Source organism: Bos indicus x Bos taurus, chromosome 1, assembly GCF_003369695.1.
Source record: "Bos indicus x Bos taurus breed Angus x Brahman F1 hybrid chromosome 1, Bos_hybrid_MaternalHap_v2.0, whole genome shotgun sequence".
In the NCBI taxonomy this organism is placed as follows: Eukaryota; Metazoa; Chordata; class Mammalia; order Artiodactyla; family Bovidae; genus Bos; species Bos indicus x Bos taurus.
In genome coordinates, this window is record NC_040076.1 from 152,651,643 (window position 1) to 152,667,868 (window position 16,226).

Consider the following 16,226-nt stretch of genomic DNA (forward strand, 5'->3'; position numbering starts at 1 on the left):
CTGTATATTGTCACCCTGTTTATTTAACTTATATGCCGTCTATGGGGTCACATAGAGTCAGACACAACTTAAGTGACTTAGCGGCTTAGCAGCAGCAGAGTACATCATGAGAAATGCTGGACTGGAAGAAACACAAGCTGGAATCAAGATTGCCGGGAGAAATATCAATAACCTCAGATATGCAGGTGACACCACCCTTATGGCAGAAAGTGAAGAGGAACTAAAAAGCCTCTTGATGAAAGTAGAGAGTGAAAGAGTTGGCTTAAAGCTCTACATTCAGAAAACGAAGATCATGGCATCCGGTCCCACCACTTCATGGGGAATGGATAGGGAAACAGTGGAAACAGTGTCAGATTTTGTTTTTTCTGGGCTCCAAAATCACTGCAGATGGTGACTGCAGCTGTGAAATTAAAAGACGCTTACTCCTTGGAAGGCAAGTTATGATCAACCTAGACAGCATATTCAAAAGCAGAGACATTACTTTGCCAACAAAGGTTCGTCTAGTCAAGGCTATGGTTTTTCCTGTGGTCATGTATGGATGTGAGAGTTGGACTGTGAAGAAGGCTGAGCGCTGAAGAATTGATGCTTTTGAACTGTGGTGTTGGAGAAGACTCTTGAGAGTCCCTTGGACTGCAAGGAGATCCAACCAGTCCATTCTGAAGGACATCAGCCCTGGAATTTCTTTGGAAGGAATGATGTTAAAGCTGAAACTCCAGTACTTTGGCCATCTCATGTGAAGAGTTGACTCATTGGAAAAGACTCTGATGCTGGGAGGGATTGGGGGCAGGAGGAGAAGGGGATGACAGAGGATGAGATGGCTGGATGGCATCACTGACTCGATGGACGTGAGTCTCAGTGACCTCCTGGAGGTGGTGATGGACAGGGAGGCCTGGCGTGCTGTGGTTCATGGGGTCGCAAGGAGTCGGACACGACTGAGCGACTGATCTGATCTGATCTGATGATTAGATATTTTGTAGTTGTCTTTATCATGCTGAGGAAATTACCATTTATTCCTGGTTTGTTGAGTATATTTATTATGTAAGGGTGTTGGATTTTGTCAGATGCCATTTTTGCATCTGTTGAGATGATCACATGGATTTTGTCCTTTATTGTGTTAAGTGGTTTAATTCATTGATGATTTTCATATGTTGAATCAATATTCCTGAGAATTTTGCATCTGTATTCATAAGGGATGTTGATCTGTAGTTTAGTGGTATCTTTGTCTGGCTTTAGTATTAGAATAATACTGACATGGTAGAGTGAAGTGGAAAGTGTTTTTTTCTGTTTTGGGGGGAAGTATGTGTGAAAGATAAGCATTAATTCTTCTTCAGATGTTTCTTCAGCTTCTTCAGAGTTAACCTCTGCTGCCGTCTGGACTTACCCTTGTGGGAAATTTTTAAATTATACTAATTCAGTCCATTTATTATGGATCTGTTCAGATTTTCTGATTCTTCTAGAGTCCAGTTTGGTAGTTCGTGTTTTTCTAGGAATGCATCCATTTCATCTGAGTTAGCCAGTTTTGTGTCTTACAGTTATTCATAGAATTCCCTTATAATTTAAAAAAAATTTTTTTTGGTGAAGTTGGTGATAATGTCCCATCTTTCATTCTTGATTTTAGTAATTATATTTTTTCTCCTTTTTTCTTAGTCATTCTAGCCAAAAGTTTGTATTTACCTTGCACTTTAAAAATTGCATTAACAGTAGTCAATTTATTTGCCTTTCCTTTTAGGGTTGACTTTTTTATCCCAGGAGTCTCTGTGGTTGGTGGGTTCTCAATATGCTCCAGCCCTAGGCTGCTGGAACAGGAGAGAATGATAGAACTGGCAGTGAAACATGCAAACCACCCTCCTGCTCTCTGGATCCACAATCAGGTGAGCAAACCTCTGTTTAAACTTGGAGACCTGGGCTCTCTGTCTCTCACAAAATTCAGCTCACTTAATCCACGTAAGGAACCTAGGCTTGGGTGCACAGGGCACACGCCCACAGAGAGCTGCCTTCCGTCCAGAATTCAGATCCCAGAAGGGGTATAGGAGCAGCATGTTTGTTTATTTTTTACTTTTTGGCTGTGCCACGTGGCTTGTGGGGTCCTAGCTCCCCAACCAGGGACAGAACCTGCACCGCACGCAGTGGAAGGTGGGGTCTTAAACCGGGGCCACCAAGGAGGTCCCCAGGAAGCAGAATCATTCTGACGCACTAAGGGTGATGCAAGGGTGCCCTGGGGCCGGGAGATCCCTTCTGGGTCAGCAGACAGTACTCAGGTGAATCCTACTACAGAATTAAGGCATTTTACTTTATACGTGAGTTTTTGAAAATTGGCTCTCTGGGTGTCTTGTCAGTGGTAATTCTATTAATCAGATTATTTCATCCTCACTATCCTAAATGAAGGGAACTAAGCTACTGTTCTCTCATTATGTGGGGGGGAAACAGTCTCTGATCACATACTTTTCCTGCCCAGACCTGAGCACTGCTAAACCCGTGGGGCGGTTGCCTCTGTATTTCAGTCTCTGGAAAGCTCTTCACTCTTGAGTCTGAGACGGAGTCCACATTTGCCGCTAATGACTCATGGTTCACTGTGGGACTCAGCACAGCCCTATGCTGCTCCTCACTACCTACTAGAATTCTGATAACAAAGAGTGAGCTCAGAAAAGATTTGTCTTCTTGATTTCTGATCCTTGTCTTTTTCTTTTTTTTACTGCCATCCCCTTCATTACTAGACTGTGCCTTCTTTACTTACCAACAATCTCCATCCCATCCCAGGCACTTTCTTCTCCTCTTTACCAGAAAGGAGAATGGGTGCGTGCCTGCTTAGTCCTTAAATCTTGTCTGACTCTGTGCGACTCTATGGACTGTAGCCCACCCACCAGGCTCCCCTGTCCATGGGATTTTCTAGGCAAGAGTACTGGAGTAGTTTGCCATTTCCACCTCCAGGGGATGTTCCTGACCCAGGGACTGAACCTGGATATCCTGCATTAGCAGGAGGATTCTTTACCATGGGCCACCTGGGATCACAAAACAGAGTGTGCTGATTGCAAATATTGTAGATAAGACAAACTGATTTTGAAATGTATATGGATGAGAAACTAAGATGGCAAAAGCAGTTTTGAAAAAGAAGCCTAAAGTGTGAGGAATCATATTGCTCAAATTCAAGATTAAAATAAGGCTACAATAATCAATACAGTGTAGTATTGGTGAAGGAGTAGGCATACAGATCAAAGGGACAAATTAAAGCGTTCAGAAATAGACTGACACATACAACCTTTTGAACTTTGACAAAGGTGCTAAAGAAAGTCAACGGAGAAGCAGTGACGTTTTCAGCAAACAGTGCTGAGTAGTTGTCTGTCCATATGCAAAAATAAAACAGAACCCTGACCTAGATCTCACACTTTATATTCAAAATTAAAATATGTTGTAGGTATAATGTCTAAAATGTAAAACTATAAGGTTTTAGAAGACATAGGAAATATTCTGAACAGCAGGGCAGGCAGATAGTTTTTAGACATGACACAGAAAGCAAGATCCATAAAAGGAAAGATTTATATATTGAATTTAATCAAAACTAAACCTTTTTTTTCTGCAAAATACACTATTAACAGAAGTTAAAAAAACAAGCCACAGCCTAGGAGAAAGCGCTTGCAAATTAGATATCCAACAAAGGACTTGTATCCAGAATGTATAAAGAACTCAAAAGGCAGCAAAAAGAAAACAAACCTAATTTTTAAATGGACAAAGGATTGAACACTTGCCTAAAAAGGATATTAGAATGACAAGTAAGCAGTGAAATGACAGTCCACATCATTCATCATTAGGGAAATGCAGGTTAAAACCATACCTAGTGGGCTACGTCTGCAGACCTGTTAGAATGTCTGAGATTTAAAGTGTCGACCATGGCAAGTGATGCCAGTGACGTAGAGCAACTGGAACTCTCATGTTGCTTGTAGTGTCAGTGGGAGTGCAAGGGCTACAGCTGTCCTGGAAAACACTTCTGCAGTTTCATGTGAAACCAACACACACTTGACGGAATACCTAGCGGTGTGATTCCTGGGTATTCATTCTAGAGAAACAAAAGAATTGTTCATACAGAAATCTGAACGTGAATCTTCATAGGGGTTCTATTCATAGTCCTCAAAGCCTGGAAACAATGCAAACGTCCCTCAGCAGGCGAATGGGTGAAGGAGCTGCGATGCATTCAGACAGCACCCAGGCAGACCTTGCTGTGCTGTGTTCCACTTTACTACACTTTATGGGCAATTGTGTTCTTGGGGACGCCAGAGGATGAGGCGGCTGGATGGCATCACTGACTCAATGGACATGAGTTTGGATGGACTCCGGGAGTTGGCGATGGGCAGGGAGGCCTGGCGTGCTGCGGTTCATGGGGTTGCAGAGAGTCAGACACAACTGAGCGACTGAACTGAACTGATAATTGAATTTGTGGCAACCCTGCGCTGTTAGATGTTTGTTGGCATTTTTTTTTAAGCAATAAAGGTTTTCTATGAAGCAATTTTTTTATTAGTGTAATTTACAACATTGTATTAGTTTCAGATGCACAGCAGTGACTCAGCTGTTCACAAGTGCATGTGCGTTCTTTCTCAGACCCCTTTCTCTTCTAGGCGCTTACAGGCACTGAATGCAGTTCTCTGCTGTGCAGTGGGTCCCTGTTGTTTACTGTCTTAATTGTAGTAGCGCATGGATGTAATCCCACACTCTGCATTTCTCTCTCCCCTGCTTTCCCCTTTGGTAACCATAAGTTTGTTTTGTATGTCTGTGAGTCTGTTTCTCACAGAAATGTTTTGTAAATACATTTTTTGTATCATCTTTTAGACTTCATATGTGATATATGATATTTGTGTTTCTCTCTCTGACTTACTTCGCTTAATATGACGATCTCCAGGTCCATCCATGTAGCTTCACGTGGCATTATTTCATTCTTTTTTGTGGCTGAGGAGAAAAGGAAAGATATAAGCATCTGAATGCAGAGTTCCAAAGAATAGCAAGAAGAGATAAGAAAGCCTTCCTCAGCGATCAATGCAAAGAAATAGAGGAAAACAACAGAATGGGAAAGACTAGAGATCTCTTCAAGAAAATTAGAGATACCAACGGAACATTTCATGCAAAGATGGGCTCGATAAAGGACAGAAATGGTATGGACCTAACAGAAGCAGAAGATATTAAGAAGAGGTGGCAGGAATACACAGAAGAACTGTACAAAAAAGATCTTCACGACCCAGATAATTACGATGATGTGATTGATCACTGACCTAGAGCCAGACATCCTGGAATGTGAAGTCAAGTGGGCCTTAGAAAGCATCGCTACAAACAAAGCTAGTAGAGGTGATGGAATTCCAGTTGAGCTATTCCAAATCCTGAAAGATGATGCTGTGAAAGTGCTACACTCAATATGCCAGCAAATTTGGAAAACTGAGCAGTGGCCACAGGACTGGAAAAGGTCAGTTTTCATTCCAATCCCAAAGAAAGGCAATGCCAAAGAATGCTCAAACTACCGCACAATTGCAGTCATCTCACACGCTAGTAACGTAATGCTCAAAATTCTCCAAGCCAGGCTTTAGCAATACGTGAACCATGAACTTCCTGATGTTCAAGCTGATTTTAGAAAAGGCAAAGGAGCCAGAGATCAAATTGCCAACATCCGCTGGATCATCGAAAAAGCAAGAGAGTTCCAGAAAAACATCTATTTCTGCTTTATTGACTATGCCAAAGCCTTTGACTGTGTGGATCACAATAAACTGTGGAAAATTTTGAAAGAGATGGGCATACCAGACCACCTGACCTGCCTCTTGAGAAATCTGTATCCAGGTCAGGAAGCAACAGTTAGAACTGGACATGGAACAGACTGGTTCCAAATAGGAAAAGGAGTACGTCAAGGCTGTATATTGTCACCCTGCTTATTTAACTTCTATGCAGAGTACATCATGAGAAATGCTGGGCTGGAAGAAGCACAAGCTGGAATCAAGATTGCCGGGAGAAATATCAATAACCTCGGATATGCAGGTGATACCACCCTTATGGCAGAAAGTGAAGAGGAACTAAAAAGCCTCTTGATGAAAGTGAAAGAGGAGAGTGAAAAAGTTGGCTTAAAGCTCAACATTCAGAAAACGAAGATCGTGGCATCTGGTCCCATCACTTCATTGGAAATAGATGGGGAAACAGTGGAAACAGTGTCAGACTTTATGTTTTGGGCTCCAGAATCACTGCAGAGGGTGACTGCAGCCATGAAATTAAAAGACGCTTACTCCTTGGAAGGGAAGTTATGACCAACCTAGATAGCATATTGAAAAGCAAAGACATTACTTTGCCAACAAAGGTTTGTCTAGTCAAGGCTATGGTTTTTCCTGTGGTCATGTATGGATGTGAGAGTTGGACTGTGAAGAAGGCTGAGTGCTGAAGAATTGATGCTTTTGAACTGTGGTGTTGGAGAAGACTCTTGAGAGTCCCTTGGACTGCAAGGAGATCCAACCAGTCCATTCTGAAGATCAGCCCTGGGATTTCTTTGGAGGGAATGATGCTAAAGCTGAAACTCCAGTACTTTGGCCACCTCATGCGAAGTGTTGACTCATTGGAAAAGACTCTGATGCTGGGAGGGATTGGGGGCAGGAGGAGAAGGGGATGACAGAGGATGAGATGGCTGGATGGCATCACTGACTCGATGGACGTGAGTCTGAGTGAACTCCAGGAGTTGGTGATGGACAGGGAGGCCTGGCGTGCTGTGGTTCATGGGGTCACAAAGAGTCGGACACGACTGAGCAAGTGCACTACTACTACTACTAGCCCGTTGCATTTGTGTGGTGGCTTTTCTTTATCCATTCATCTGTTGATGGACAGCTAGGTTGTTCCCGTGTCTTGGCGACTGAATACTGCTGCTGTGAACATAGTGGTGCCTGTATCTTTCCAAATTAGTTTTCTCTAGATATGCCCAGGACTGGGATTGCAGGGTCAAATGGGAGCTCTAGTCTTAGTTTTTAAGGACCTTCCATACTGTTCTCCATAGTGGCTGTATCAGTTTATATTCCTACCAACACCCTCTTAGTATTTCTTATTTGTAGACTTTGTGATGATGGTCATTCTGACGGGAATGAGGTGCGGTGGTTCCTCATTGTAGTTTTTTGATTTGCATTTCTCCAGTAATTAGTGATATGGAGCATCTTTTCATGTGCCTGTTGGCCATTTGTGTGTCTTCTTTGGAGAAATGTCTGTTTAGGTCTTCTGCCCATGTTTTAATTTTTTTTTCCTTTTTATATTAAGCTGTATGAGCTGTTTGTGTATTTTGGAAATTAACCCTGTTGGTAGCAGCATTTGCAGATATTTTCCTGCAGTCTTTTTGTTTATGTTTTCCTTTGCTATGCAAAGGAAAGCGTTTAATTAGGTCCCATTCTTTTATTTTTGTTTTTTTGTTTCCATTACTCTAGGAGATAGATCCAAGAAAATATTGCTCTGATTTCTGTCGGAGAGTAGCCTATATTTTCCTCTAGTTTTATAGTATCTGGTCTTAACATTTAGGTATTTAATCCATTTTGAGGTTTTATTTTTCTGGACGGTGTTAGAGAACATTCTTACTTCATTATTTTACATATAGCTGTCCAGTTTTGCCAGCACCACTTTAGTCAAGAGACTGTCCTTTCTCCACTGTGTATTTTTGCCTCCTCTGTCATCGATTAATTGGCTATAAGTGTGGATTTATTTCGGGGCTTACTGACCTTTTCCTTTGATCTGTCTGTCTATGCCAGTACAAAACTGTTTTGATTGCTGTAGCTTAGTGTTAATAGTATAAAGTATTTTTCAATTAAGGTATGTGCATTTTTTTAAGACATGATGCTATTGCACACTTAAAAGACTGAAGTATAGTGTCAGCATAACTTATACTCACTGGGAAAGCGAGCAGTAGCTGTGCTCCAGCACGTGGCCCAGTGATACAGAACCTGCTGCCAGTGCAGGGGAAGCAGCTTTGATCCCTGAGTCAGGAAGATCCCGTGGAGACGGGAATGGTAACCCACTCCAGTATTCTCACTGGGAAAATTCCATGGACAGGGGAGCCTGGCGGGCTACAGTGCATGGGGTCGCAAGGAGTGCGACATGACTGAACGTGCACAGGCAGGCACTCTTGATTTCGGTGCTTCATGGCAGTGGTCTGGAGCCGGATCTACAGTGTTTCCCAGGTCTGCCTGTATTTGTTATTCAGCAGTAAAAACAGATCGGCTGCTGACGCACAATCCAACGTAGGTGACTCTCAGGGGTGCTGTGTTGCGTGAAAGAAGCCAGTCTCATTTGTGCTACAGTCTGGAAGACAGAAACACAGCAATAAAAACAGACCAGTGCTTGATGGGGTAGAGCGGGGAAGGGTGGGAGCAGAAAGGGATAGATGGCAAAGTGGAGTTTGGGGGTGCTAGCGGGACTGTTCAGTATCTTGGTTTTGGTGGTAGTTGCACTTCTCTATGTTTGTGTTAAAATTCATCAAACTGTAACAAAAAGAAAAACAAAACTGTTACTGGAAGATAATTTTAAAAACTAAAAGATCTCTAAACCTACAGCAGCATAAAAACATACTCTTAGGCTCACACGCACACTGTGTCAGTTTAGGCACGTCTCCAGCTGCTTGCCTCAGCGTTTCCATAGGAAGTGCCTCTTGTCACATGTGTTCCCTGCGACCTTCTGTGTCCTTCATTTGGTGTGGTCTCGGCTGCCTCGTTCCTTTTTAGATTCTCTGTGGATTTTCCCCTACTTCTATCTCCAGAATGTATCCTGAACTGATAACACACGCCCTGGGGGCGGGAGTGGCAGGGGCGCCCTGTGCCCCGAGCTCTGATAAAAGGAGCTCAGCCACCCCGGCCCGCAGTGCCACGCACTGCCTCCGGCCGTCGGCCACCCACGTGACCTGGACCTGGTCCTGGTCCATAGCTCCCTGTTTGGTTTCATGGCTCATTGATGTTTCAATGAAGGAATTTATTCTAAGAGGCTGTAGAAAATCTCCGAGTGGCGTTGCTTGAATGCACATCCTAATCGTGGTGCCTGCTCCACTCTGCCCAGTGGGAGTTGCAGGCAGCCTTTATGAAGTCAGGTTTTTCTTGGAACTGTTCTCACGTGGCTGTTTTCCTCCTGAGGATTTGTCTTTATTAAGCTATCAGAGTGGACAATAGTGGCACGTGAGTGTCTGGGTGGCAGCAGGCTGCTCTGCTGGGACGTGGAATAAAGTGCCATAAACGTCTTCCTTTATTGTATCTACTTTGGCTCAAGCTCCTGGCAGGGTAAAGGGTTCTAGACAGCTATTGTGTGCTGGGCTCCAGTTGCTGTGAAAAAGTTGTTTATTTCACAAGTAGAAAATCTATACCCAAATTAGATACATTGCCGTGTAATTGGAGGTAATGTCCCTTTACGTGCTTGTGTTTTATACTCGACAGTACTTTTAAGCCTCGTGTTCCTGCTACCCTGGCGGTTTTTATTGATCAACAAAAGACAAAGATGGCTTTTGATTCTTTGCAGATGCTAGCAAATTAGGAGATAGATCTCCTGAAGATCATCTTGTCACTAAAGAGACAACAGGCTTCTTGAGTATTATCTTTCCCTGGGGCCCATTTTCTTGCCAACTTTAGAGTTGAAAATACTCTGGTTTCTAAAAACAATAACCTAAAGGCTTTGCTTGTTGTCATCACTAAACACGCTGAAGGTGACCATTGGATAAAATGTCTTCTCTCCCATTTCTTAGCCTCTTTTACTCTTCGATTTTTACCGATAAAGAGAGAAATATATAGGCAAGCAAGAAGGGGAGGGGGTTAGACAGGGATGAACTCCACTGTTGTCATTAGGTCAAGCCTCTGCAGATTTCTGTTTTCGAGACTTGTAGGGAAGGAGCATTTTAAAAGCACCTCGTAGCCAGTGTTGCAGTTCCTGGGTTTTAGTTATTCCTAATGGAATGTGCCCTTGCTGCTAATTTCTTATGTCAAAAATGAAAACTCATATACCATCCTTCATGTAAAAATCTCCTATATATTTAAAATAGTTCAGTTCAGTTCAGTCGCTCAATTGTGTCCGACTTTGCGACCCCATGAATTGCAGCACGCCAGGCCTCCCTGTCCATCACCAACTCCCAGAGTTCACCCAAACTCATGTCCATCGAGTCGGTGATGCCATCCGGCCATCTCATCCTCTGTTGTCCCCTTCTCCTCCTGCCCCCAATCCCTCCCGGCATCAGGGTCTTTTCCAATGAGTCAACTCTTCGCATGAGGTGGCCAAAGTATTGGGGTTTGAGCTTCAGCATCAGTCCTTCCAATGAACACTCAGGACTGATCTCCTTTAGGATGGACTGGTTGGATCTCCTTGCAGTCCAAAGGACTCTCAAGAGTCTCCTCCAACACCACAGTTCAAAAGTATCAATTCTTCGGCACTCAGCTTTCTTCACAGTCCAACTCTCACATCCATACATGACCACTGGAAAAACCATAGCCTTGACTAGACGGACCTTTGTTGGCAAAGTAATATCTCTGCTTTTTAATATGCTATCTAGGTTTAATAGTTAAGAATAGTTAAGTTCAGTTACCACCCCCACCCCCCACCCCCCACTCAGAGAGAGGATTTCCATTCATTTAGCAGCTCTTGACCAAATTATTTGTGAATTCAAAGAATTTTCATTTTTTCTTAGATTTCTAAATTTTAACTCTTTGAGTGATAGAGCCCCAAATTAAATTCATATCAAAAAGTACTTACTGCATACTTGTCAAGCAGGGTGCTGGGTGAGTGCTCAGCGTTGGCCTTCAGAATCCTTAGGAGGGAGTCCACTCAGTTGATTTGATCAGGAATGCCCCTGATATAAGATTCTTGATTCCTTTGGTGACAGGAAAGGAGGAGGCAGGCGCCTCTGCGTCTTTTCTTCTGTTATAGCCACATGACCAGAACACCCTCCATGTGGCACTTGCTGCCAGGGGCCTCCCCACAGTGTCATGCGATGCCCACCACACCCCAGGGGCAGTGAGCAGGACGGGGGTGGGAGCCCATTTTCCAGGTGTGGCAGCAGAGGCTCTGAGGAGCACACGGGCTTGCTGATTCCTAGGGGCTCTGAATAAGATTCAGCCTTCTGACCCCTAGATCAACGTGTTTTTCTCCAAACTAGGGGTTCTCAACACTGCCAGATCCAGTGCCCCCTTCCATTTCCAAAATGAAATTCAGAGTTCATGTAATCAGGTATATTAAAAAAAAAAAAACCACATCATCAGTTCAGTGGGCCAGTCGTGTCCGACTCTTTGCAGCCCCATGAACCACAGCACGCCAGGCCTCCCTGTCCATCACCAACTCCCAGAGTCCACCCAAACCCATGTCCATCAAGTTGGTGATGCCATCCAACCATCTCATCCTCTGGCGTCCCCTTCTCCTCCCACCTTCAATCTTTCTTCAATCTTTTCAGATGAGTCAGCTCTTTGCATCAGGTGGCCAAACTATTGGAGCTTCAGCTTCAACATCAGTCCTTCCAGTGAACACCCAGGATTGATCTCCTTTAGGATGGACTGGTTGGATCTCCTTGCAGTCCAAGGGACTCTCAGGAGTGTCCTCCAACACCATAGTTCAAAAGCATCAATTCTTCGGCGCTCAGCTTTCTTCACAGTCCAAATCTCACATCTATACATGACCACTGGAAAAACCATAGCTTTGACTAGACAGACCTTTGTTGGCAAAGTAATCTCTCTGTCTTTTAATATGCTGTCTATAGTATAAAGTATAATACAAAGGAGAAGCAAAGGAAAGTGATCCATAATCAGACTGTGCTTCAGCATAAAAATGGTGAGTGACGTGAAAGTCACTCAGTCATGTCTGACTCTTTGCGACCCCATGGACTATACACTCCATGGGATTCTCCAGGCCAGAATACTGGAGTGGGCAGCCTTTCCCTTCTCCAGGGGATCTTCCCAACCCAGGGATTGAACCCAGGTCTCCTGCATTGCAGGGGGATTCTTTATCAGCTGAGCCACCAGGGAAGCCCAGGAAACTAGAAGGTAGGCTGAAGCAGTCAGTCAGGCTCCTGCTCCTCGGCGTAGGATCTCCGCGTGTGAATACACGTCTGCAAATGCAGATGGTGCACAGCTGTCGCCAGGACCACCCATGCGTGCTGCACCCTTGGATCCGGTTTTCTAGAACAGTGAACATGCTTGGTAAAGTTTTGGACACAGTACCATACAGTCTACATGGCAGTAACATTCTGGAAGATTCAGGTGACATTAGATCCGTGCAAATACTCCTTTCAGGTTTTTTTTATGAAATGAGTTAGGGTCTAGTCTCAGATCCTTGCGAACTGGTTTCACCTCCATGAACGTCCTGAAGATCGTTCAGAAAGACATCATGCAGGGTAGCCTGTGTGCGTTACAGATCACAGTGTGCTGTCAGACCGGCTTTCTGACTTTAAAAAGTCCTCATTTGTTGTATCTGCTGATTGCTGTGGTGTAAATGCCCCCCAGATGGCTGGCATCAAACTACCCGCAGAAACTGGCCCACGGATCTCCTGCAGGTTTAGCCGTTTGCTTAGTAGGAGCAGCTTTGGGACACCCGAGTTCACATCCGGCATCTCGGGCACCGCCCTCTAAATGCCAGCTGGGTTCCTCAGATCACGGTTACACCCTCCAGAATGCCCCCGTTGGGGCAGCGTGGTCCCCCTGGAGAGCCAGCGTGTGCAGCTCTGATGGTCACCCTGGTGTAAGTGTCCTTACCCGGCGTAGCCCCTTTGCCTGCAGGGGTGGGAGTGGTCCTCACCTCCTGCTTCCAGGCTGTCCCCTGGGCCCAGGGCCTCTGCACAAGCCAGCTAGTTCATCACCCAGAAAGTCAGCATGTGGCAGAGTCCCTGAGGCAGGCCTCCTTGTCTCCATCCGGCGTAGCTGTGCCACCTGCGTCACGAAGGTGGACGCGCAACAGCCTGGGTGATGGGCGAGTGGAATCAGTTCATGGCCCTACAGCCACTGTGAGTGAGTGAAGATGGGCCTAGAAACTGATAGACACCCCGGGGGCGGACACTCAGCCTTACTACGGACGAGCATTTGGTGTAAGGCCTTTGCCACAGAGGACTAACGTCTCTTCTCTGTCCCCCGCAGTGCACCCTGGACTCTGAGGTGGCTGTGAGAGTCGGGGGGGAGTTCTTCTTCGACCCGAAGCCCACGGACGCCTCCAGAAACCTCGTGTTGATCGCGGGAGGTGTTGGGATTAACCCCCTGCTTTCCATCCTGCAGCACGCGGCCGACCTCCTCAGAGAGCGGGCAAGCAAGGGACAGGGGTATGAGATGGGGACAGTCAGACTGCTGTACAGCGCGAAAGACACCAGCGAGCTCCTGTTCAAGGTGGGGAGCAGTGTGCGTCTCGTTTAGCTGGGCGTGAGCAGGCTTGTGGCACGGGCCTTTCTTCTCTCCATTCGCTCTTCTCTCCAGCAGTTCAAACCAGAGGCTTGAAAGGCTGAACCCTGTTCAAGAGAGAATTAATCAGCACATCCTATCCTGCCCAGAACTATTTAAAAAGCTAGTGCTAAGGAGGCTCCCAGTGCAGTGACAGAAGAGGGCAGGTCTGGCGGGCTTGAGTCTGGAGGTGGGTGAGCAGAAAAATTCAGCCTGCCCCTGGGGCTCCCCAGAGGGTCAAGAGGCCTACGAGTGGGCTGGGTGCCCCAAGAGTAGGTGTGACCCAGCTCAATACGTGAAACCCCCATCAGCTGCATCTGCAGGAACTAAGTCCCTCTGAGGGAGAAGCCTGTCGCTCTGGGTGGCTTTGCAGCTGCAAGGATGAACAAAAGAACAGAAACAGTTAAAAGACACAACTGTGGTCACTGAAACTGCTGCTTAATTGCCCACGCCTGAGAGAAAAGAAAAAAGCAAAAACTCCTGGAGAGTTAGTAATATGCTTGTTAGCATATTCAGATTTCAATTAAAGGCAAATAGCCCCCCGCACTCAGATTGCTCTGGCCTGCCCGGCTGCAAACAATGCCTCTCTTAAGTGGAGAGCTGAGCAGCGGACGTGTGCAGAATTGGCAGTGGAGCTTCGGCGTCCGGGGGGTGCACATCTGTTTTGGTTTTTTAAAATTGTCGTGTGACCAAATACGTTTGACATTCCAGAAAAATATCCTCGATCTAGTAAATGAATTTCCTGAGCAGATTGCCTGCAGTTTGCATGTTACAAAACAGACGACACAAATCACTGCAGACCTCAGACCGTACATCACGGGTGAGTCCCCAAAAGGTGTTTTCACCGTCTCCACGCCGTTGCCGTGTGGATGTGCCAGTTGGTTGAGTGTGAATGCTTTATTGTTGGCATTTGCTGGCTGGGAATGTCACTACCTGGGGGATTGAGAGATGATTCATTATGGAAACATAAGGAGAGATTAGTTGGGTTCACTTATTATATACAGATCTCCTGCTGCCTATATTCAAAATTTATTTTCTGCATTTTTTAGGGGACCTTTGCGTCATTGCTGTAACATGCATACAGAGAATTTATCCTCCAGCTTTGACTGAATCAGTTCCATTTGCCATGAATAGTCATTTAAATTTTTCGTGGTTTCCCCTCCTGGAAGGATTTCTCACAAAGCAGTTTAGTTACTTTGCTGAAGGCAGTTTTGAATCTGTCCCAAAGACCAGCACGCTGCGCGGCCCTGTCTGGAGAGTGTGTGGTGACCGGCTGCCCGCGTTGCTCGCTGTGGCTTCAGGAAGCCTGGAGACACGCTCTCAGCTGGGATCCGGCCTGGACGCCCGCAGGAGCCAATGCGTGGATGACTCGGGGCACAACCTCTGGGCCCAGTTATTGAAAATAAACTCTGTTGCCAAGTTGTGGTCAGTGCTTCCTCCTTTCAGTACAAACGCATCTGGCTCAACTTGGTGTCTATTCTGTGTTTTCGGCAGAAGGAAGAATAACGCAGAAGGAGATAAGAGATCACATTTCGAAAGAGACCTTGTTCTACATTTGCGGTCCACCTCCCATGACAGACTTCTTCTCCAAGGAGCTGGAGAGCAGCCGCGTCCCCAGAGAGCACATCTGCTTTGAGAAGTGGTGGTAGCGGCAGGCGGGGCCGGGAGAAGGAGGCAGATGAGGCCTGCGAGGCTCACACACAGGGCGCTCTGTGGTTCGGCCTGTGATTTTCCTCTGCCCACTCTCTTTTTAAGGCTGTGGACTCTGCCCAATTGGAGAAACAAGTAAAAGCAGCTGACAGTTAAAAGATAAACTTGTTGCAAAAACTTCATTAATTAAACTGATTTTTATTACATTGACTTTCTTTTATGAATAACTGATTATCTCATGGTGTACCTTGAATTGGTCAATACATATTTTCTCTCAAGGGAAAAAAGACACATCCTTCACCCATGTGAAGCTACTGTTTTGTGTGTGAAATGCAGGCTCTTTAAATTATTTGACAGCCACGTATGTATCTTTTGTTGAATAAACGTAAATGTGAGATCATTTGGAATGGTTTCTGTTGAATGTCTTAGTTTACCTTCTTGTGGCCTGCAGCCTCGTTTCTTGAGACTGTTAAAAGTTGGGTTTGGAAATAGAAAGCTGTTGGGAAAACTGCTTTAGGGTATTGAACATCCAGCATATTTGCTTCTGTTAATGAATATCCTAAGTATGTATCCTGACTGTGAGTTTCTCCTCAGATGAAACCTTTTCTGAGGCCCATGTCTTGGCTGTCTGTCTCAGCGCTCCACGTGTGAGGTGGCTTCTCTTCCGGGACCGAGGTGACGATGAGTGCTGTGTTCTCTGTGATTCTGCCCTCAGTGTCTGGGCTTGATGGGCTGTACAAGTGTGCTCAGGATTGATCGCGGGGTGCAGAGCCAATTCCAAGTCCTGCTGCTCTGCCTCATATTTCATTCTTTGGCCAGGGTTGTTCCTGGCACCACGGCTTTTGAGTGGCTGAAAGAAAGCAGCTACCATTTTAAGTGCTTGCTAAGCCTGGGGTCAGGAGGCGGTCCCCAGAATGGGTGGAGAGAGTTGAGAGCCTTGTCTGAGGCTTCCCTGGTGGAACTGCTAAAAAGAAGACTGTACTCCTTATTTTTGTGTAGATTTTTAAAAATCTGAGAAATGTCCCCAGGCTCAGGCCAGGCCCTCCTTTCTGTGACAAGGACCACGGCTGGCTTCTTGGAGAACCTCATGAGGTGCATGGGGTCTGAGAAGAGAGGTAGACCAGCGTGGGAGGTGTAGGGACCATGCAGAGTTTAGTCCTCAGCTGAGGAGAGAGGGCAGGGGGCCCTTCCTCCTCTCCAGGGCAG

General features: G+C 45.6%; 1 protein-coding gene across 8 annotated transcripts in view; it reads left to right on the forward strand.

Moving 5' to 3' along the window:
• OXNAD1 (oxidoreductase NAD binding domain containing 1) overlaps nt 1–15,427 on the forward strand; it is a 53,119-nt gene extending 37,692 nt beyond the window's left edge. For 5 of the 8 annotated variants that reach the window (XM_027549461.1, XM_027549437.1, XM_027549444.1 and 2 more), the window contains 4 exons: nt 1,730–1,871; nt 13,077–13,319; nt 14,082–14,190; nt 14,865–15,427. In XM_027549461.1, coding sequence (XP_027405262.1) covers nt 1,730–1,871; nt 13,077–13,319; nt 14,082–14,190; nt 14,865–15,019 — 649 coding nt within the window. In that variant the 3' untranslated portion in view covers nt 15,020–15,427. Of the gene's footprint in view, nt 1–1,729; nt 1,872–11,907; nt 12,685–13,076; nt 13,320–14,081; nt 14,191–14,864 lie in introns of those variants that run through there. The other 3 variants (XM_027549469.1, XM_027549475.1, XM_027549483.1) reach the window with 2 other exon arrangements.
• The last annotated feature ends 799 nt before the right edge of the window (nt 15,428–16,226 follow it).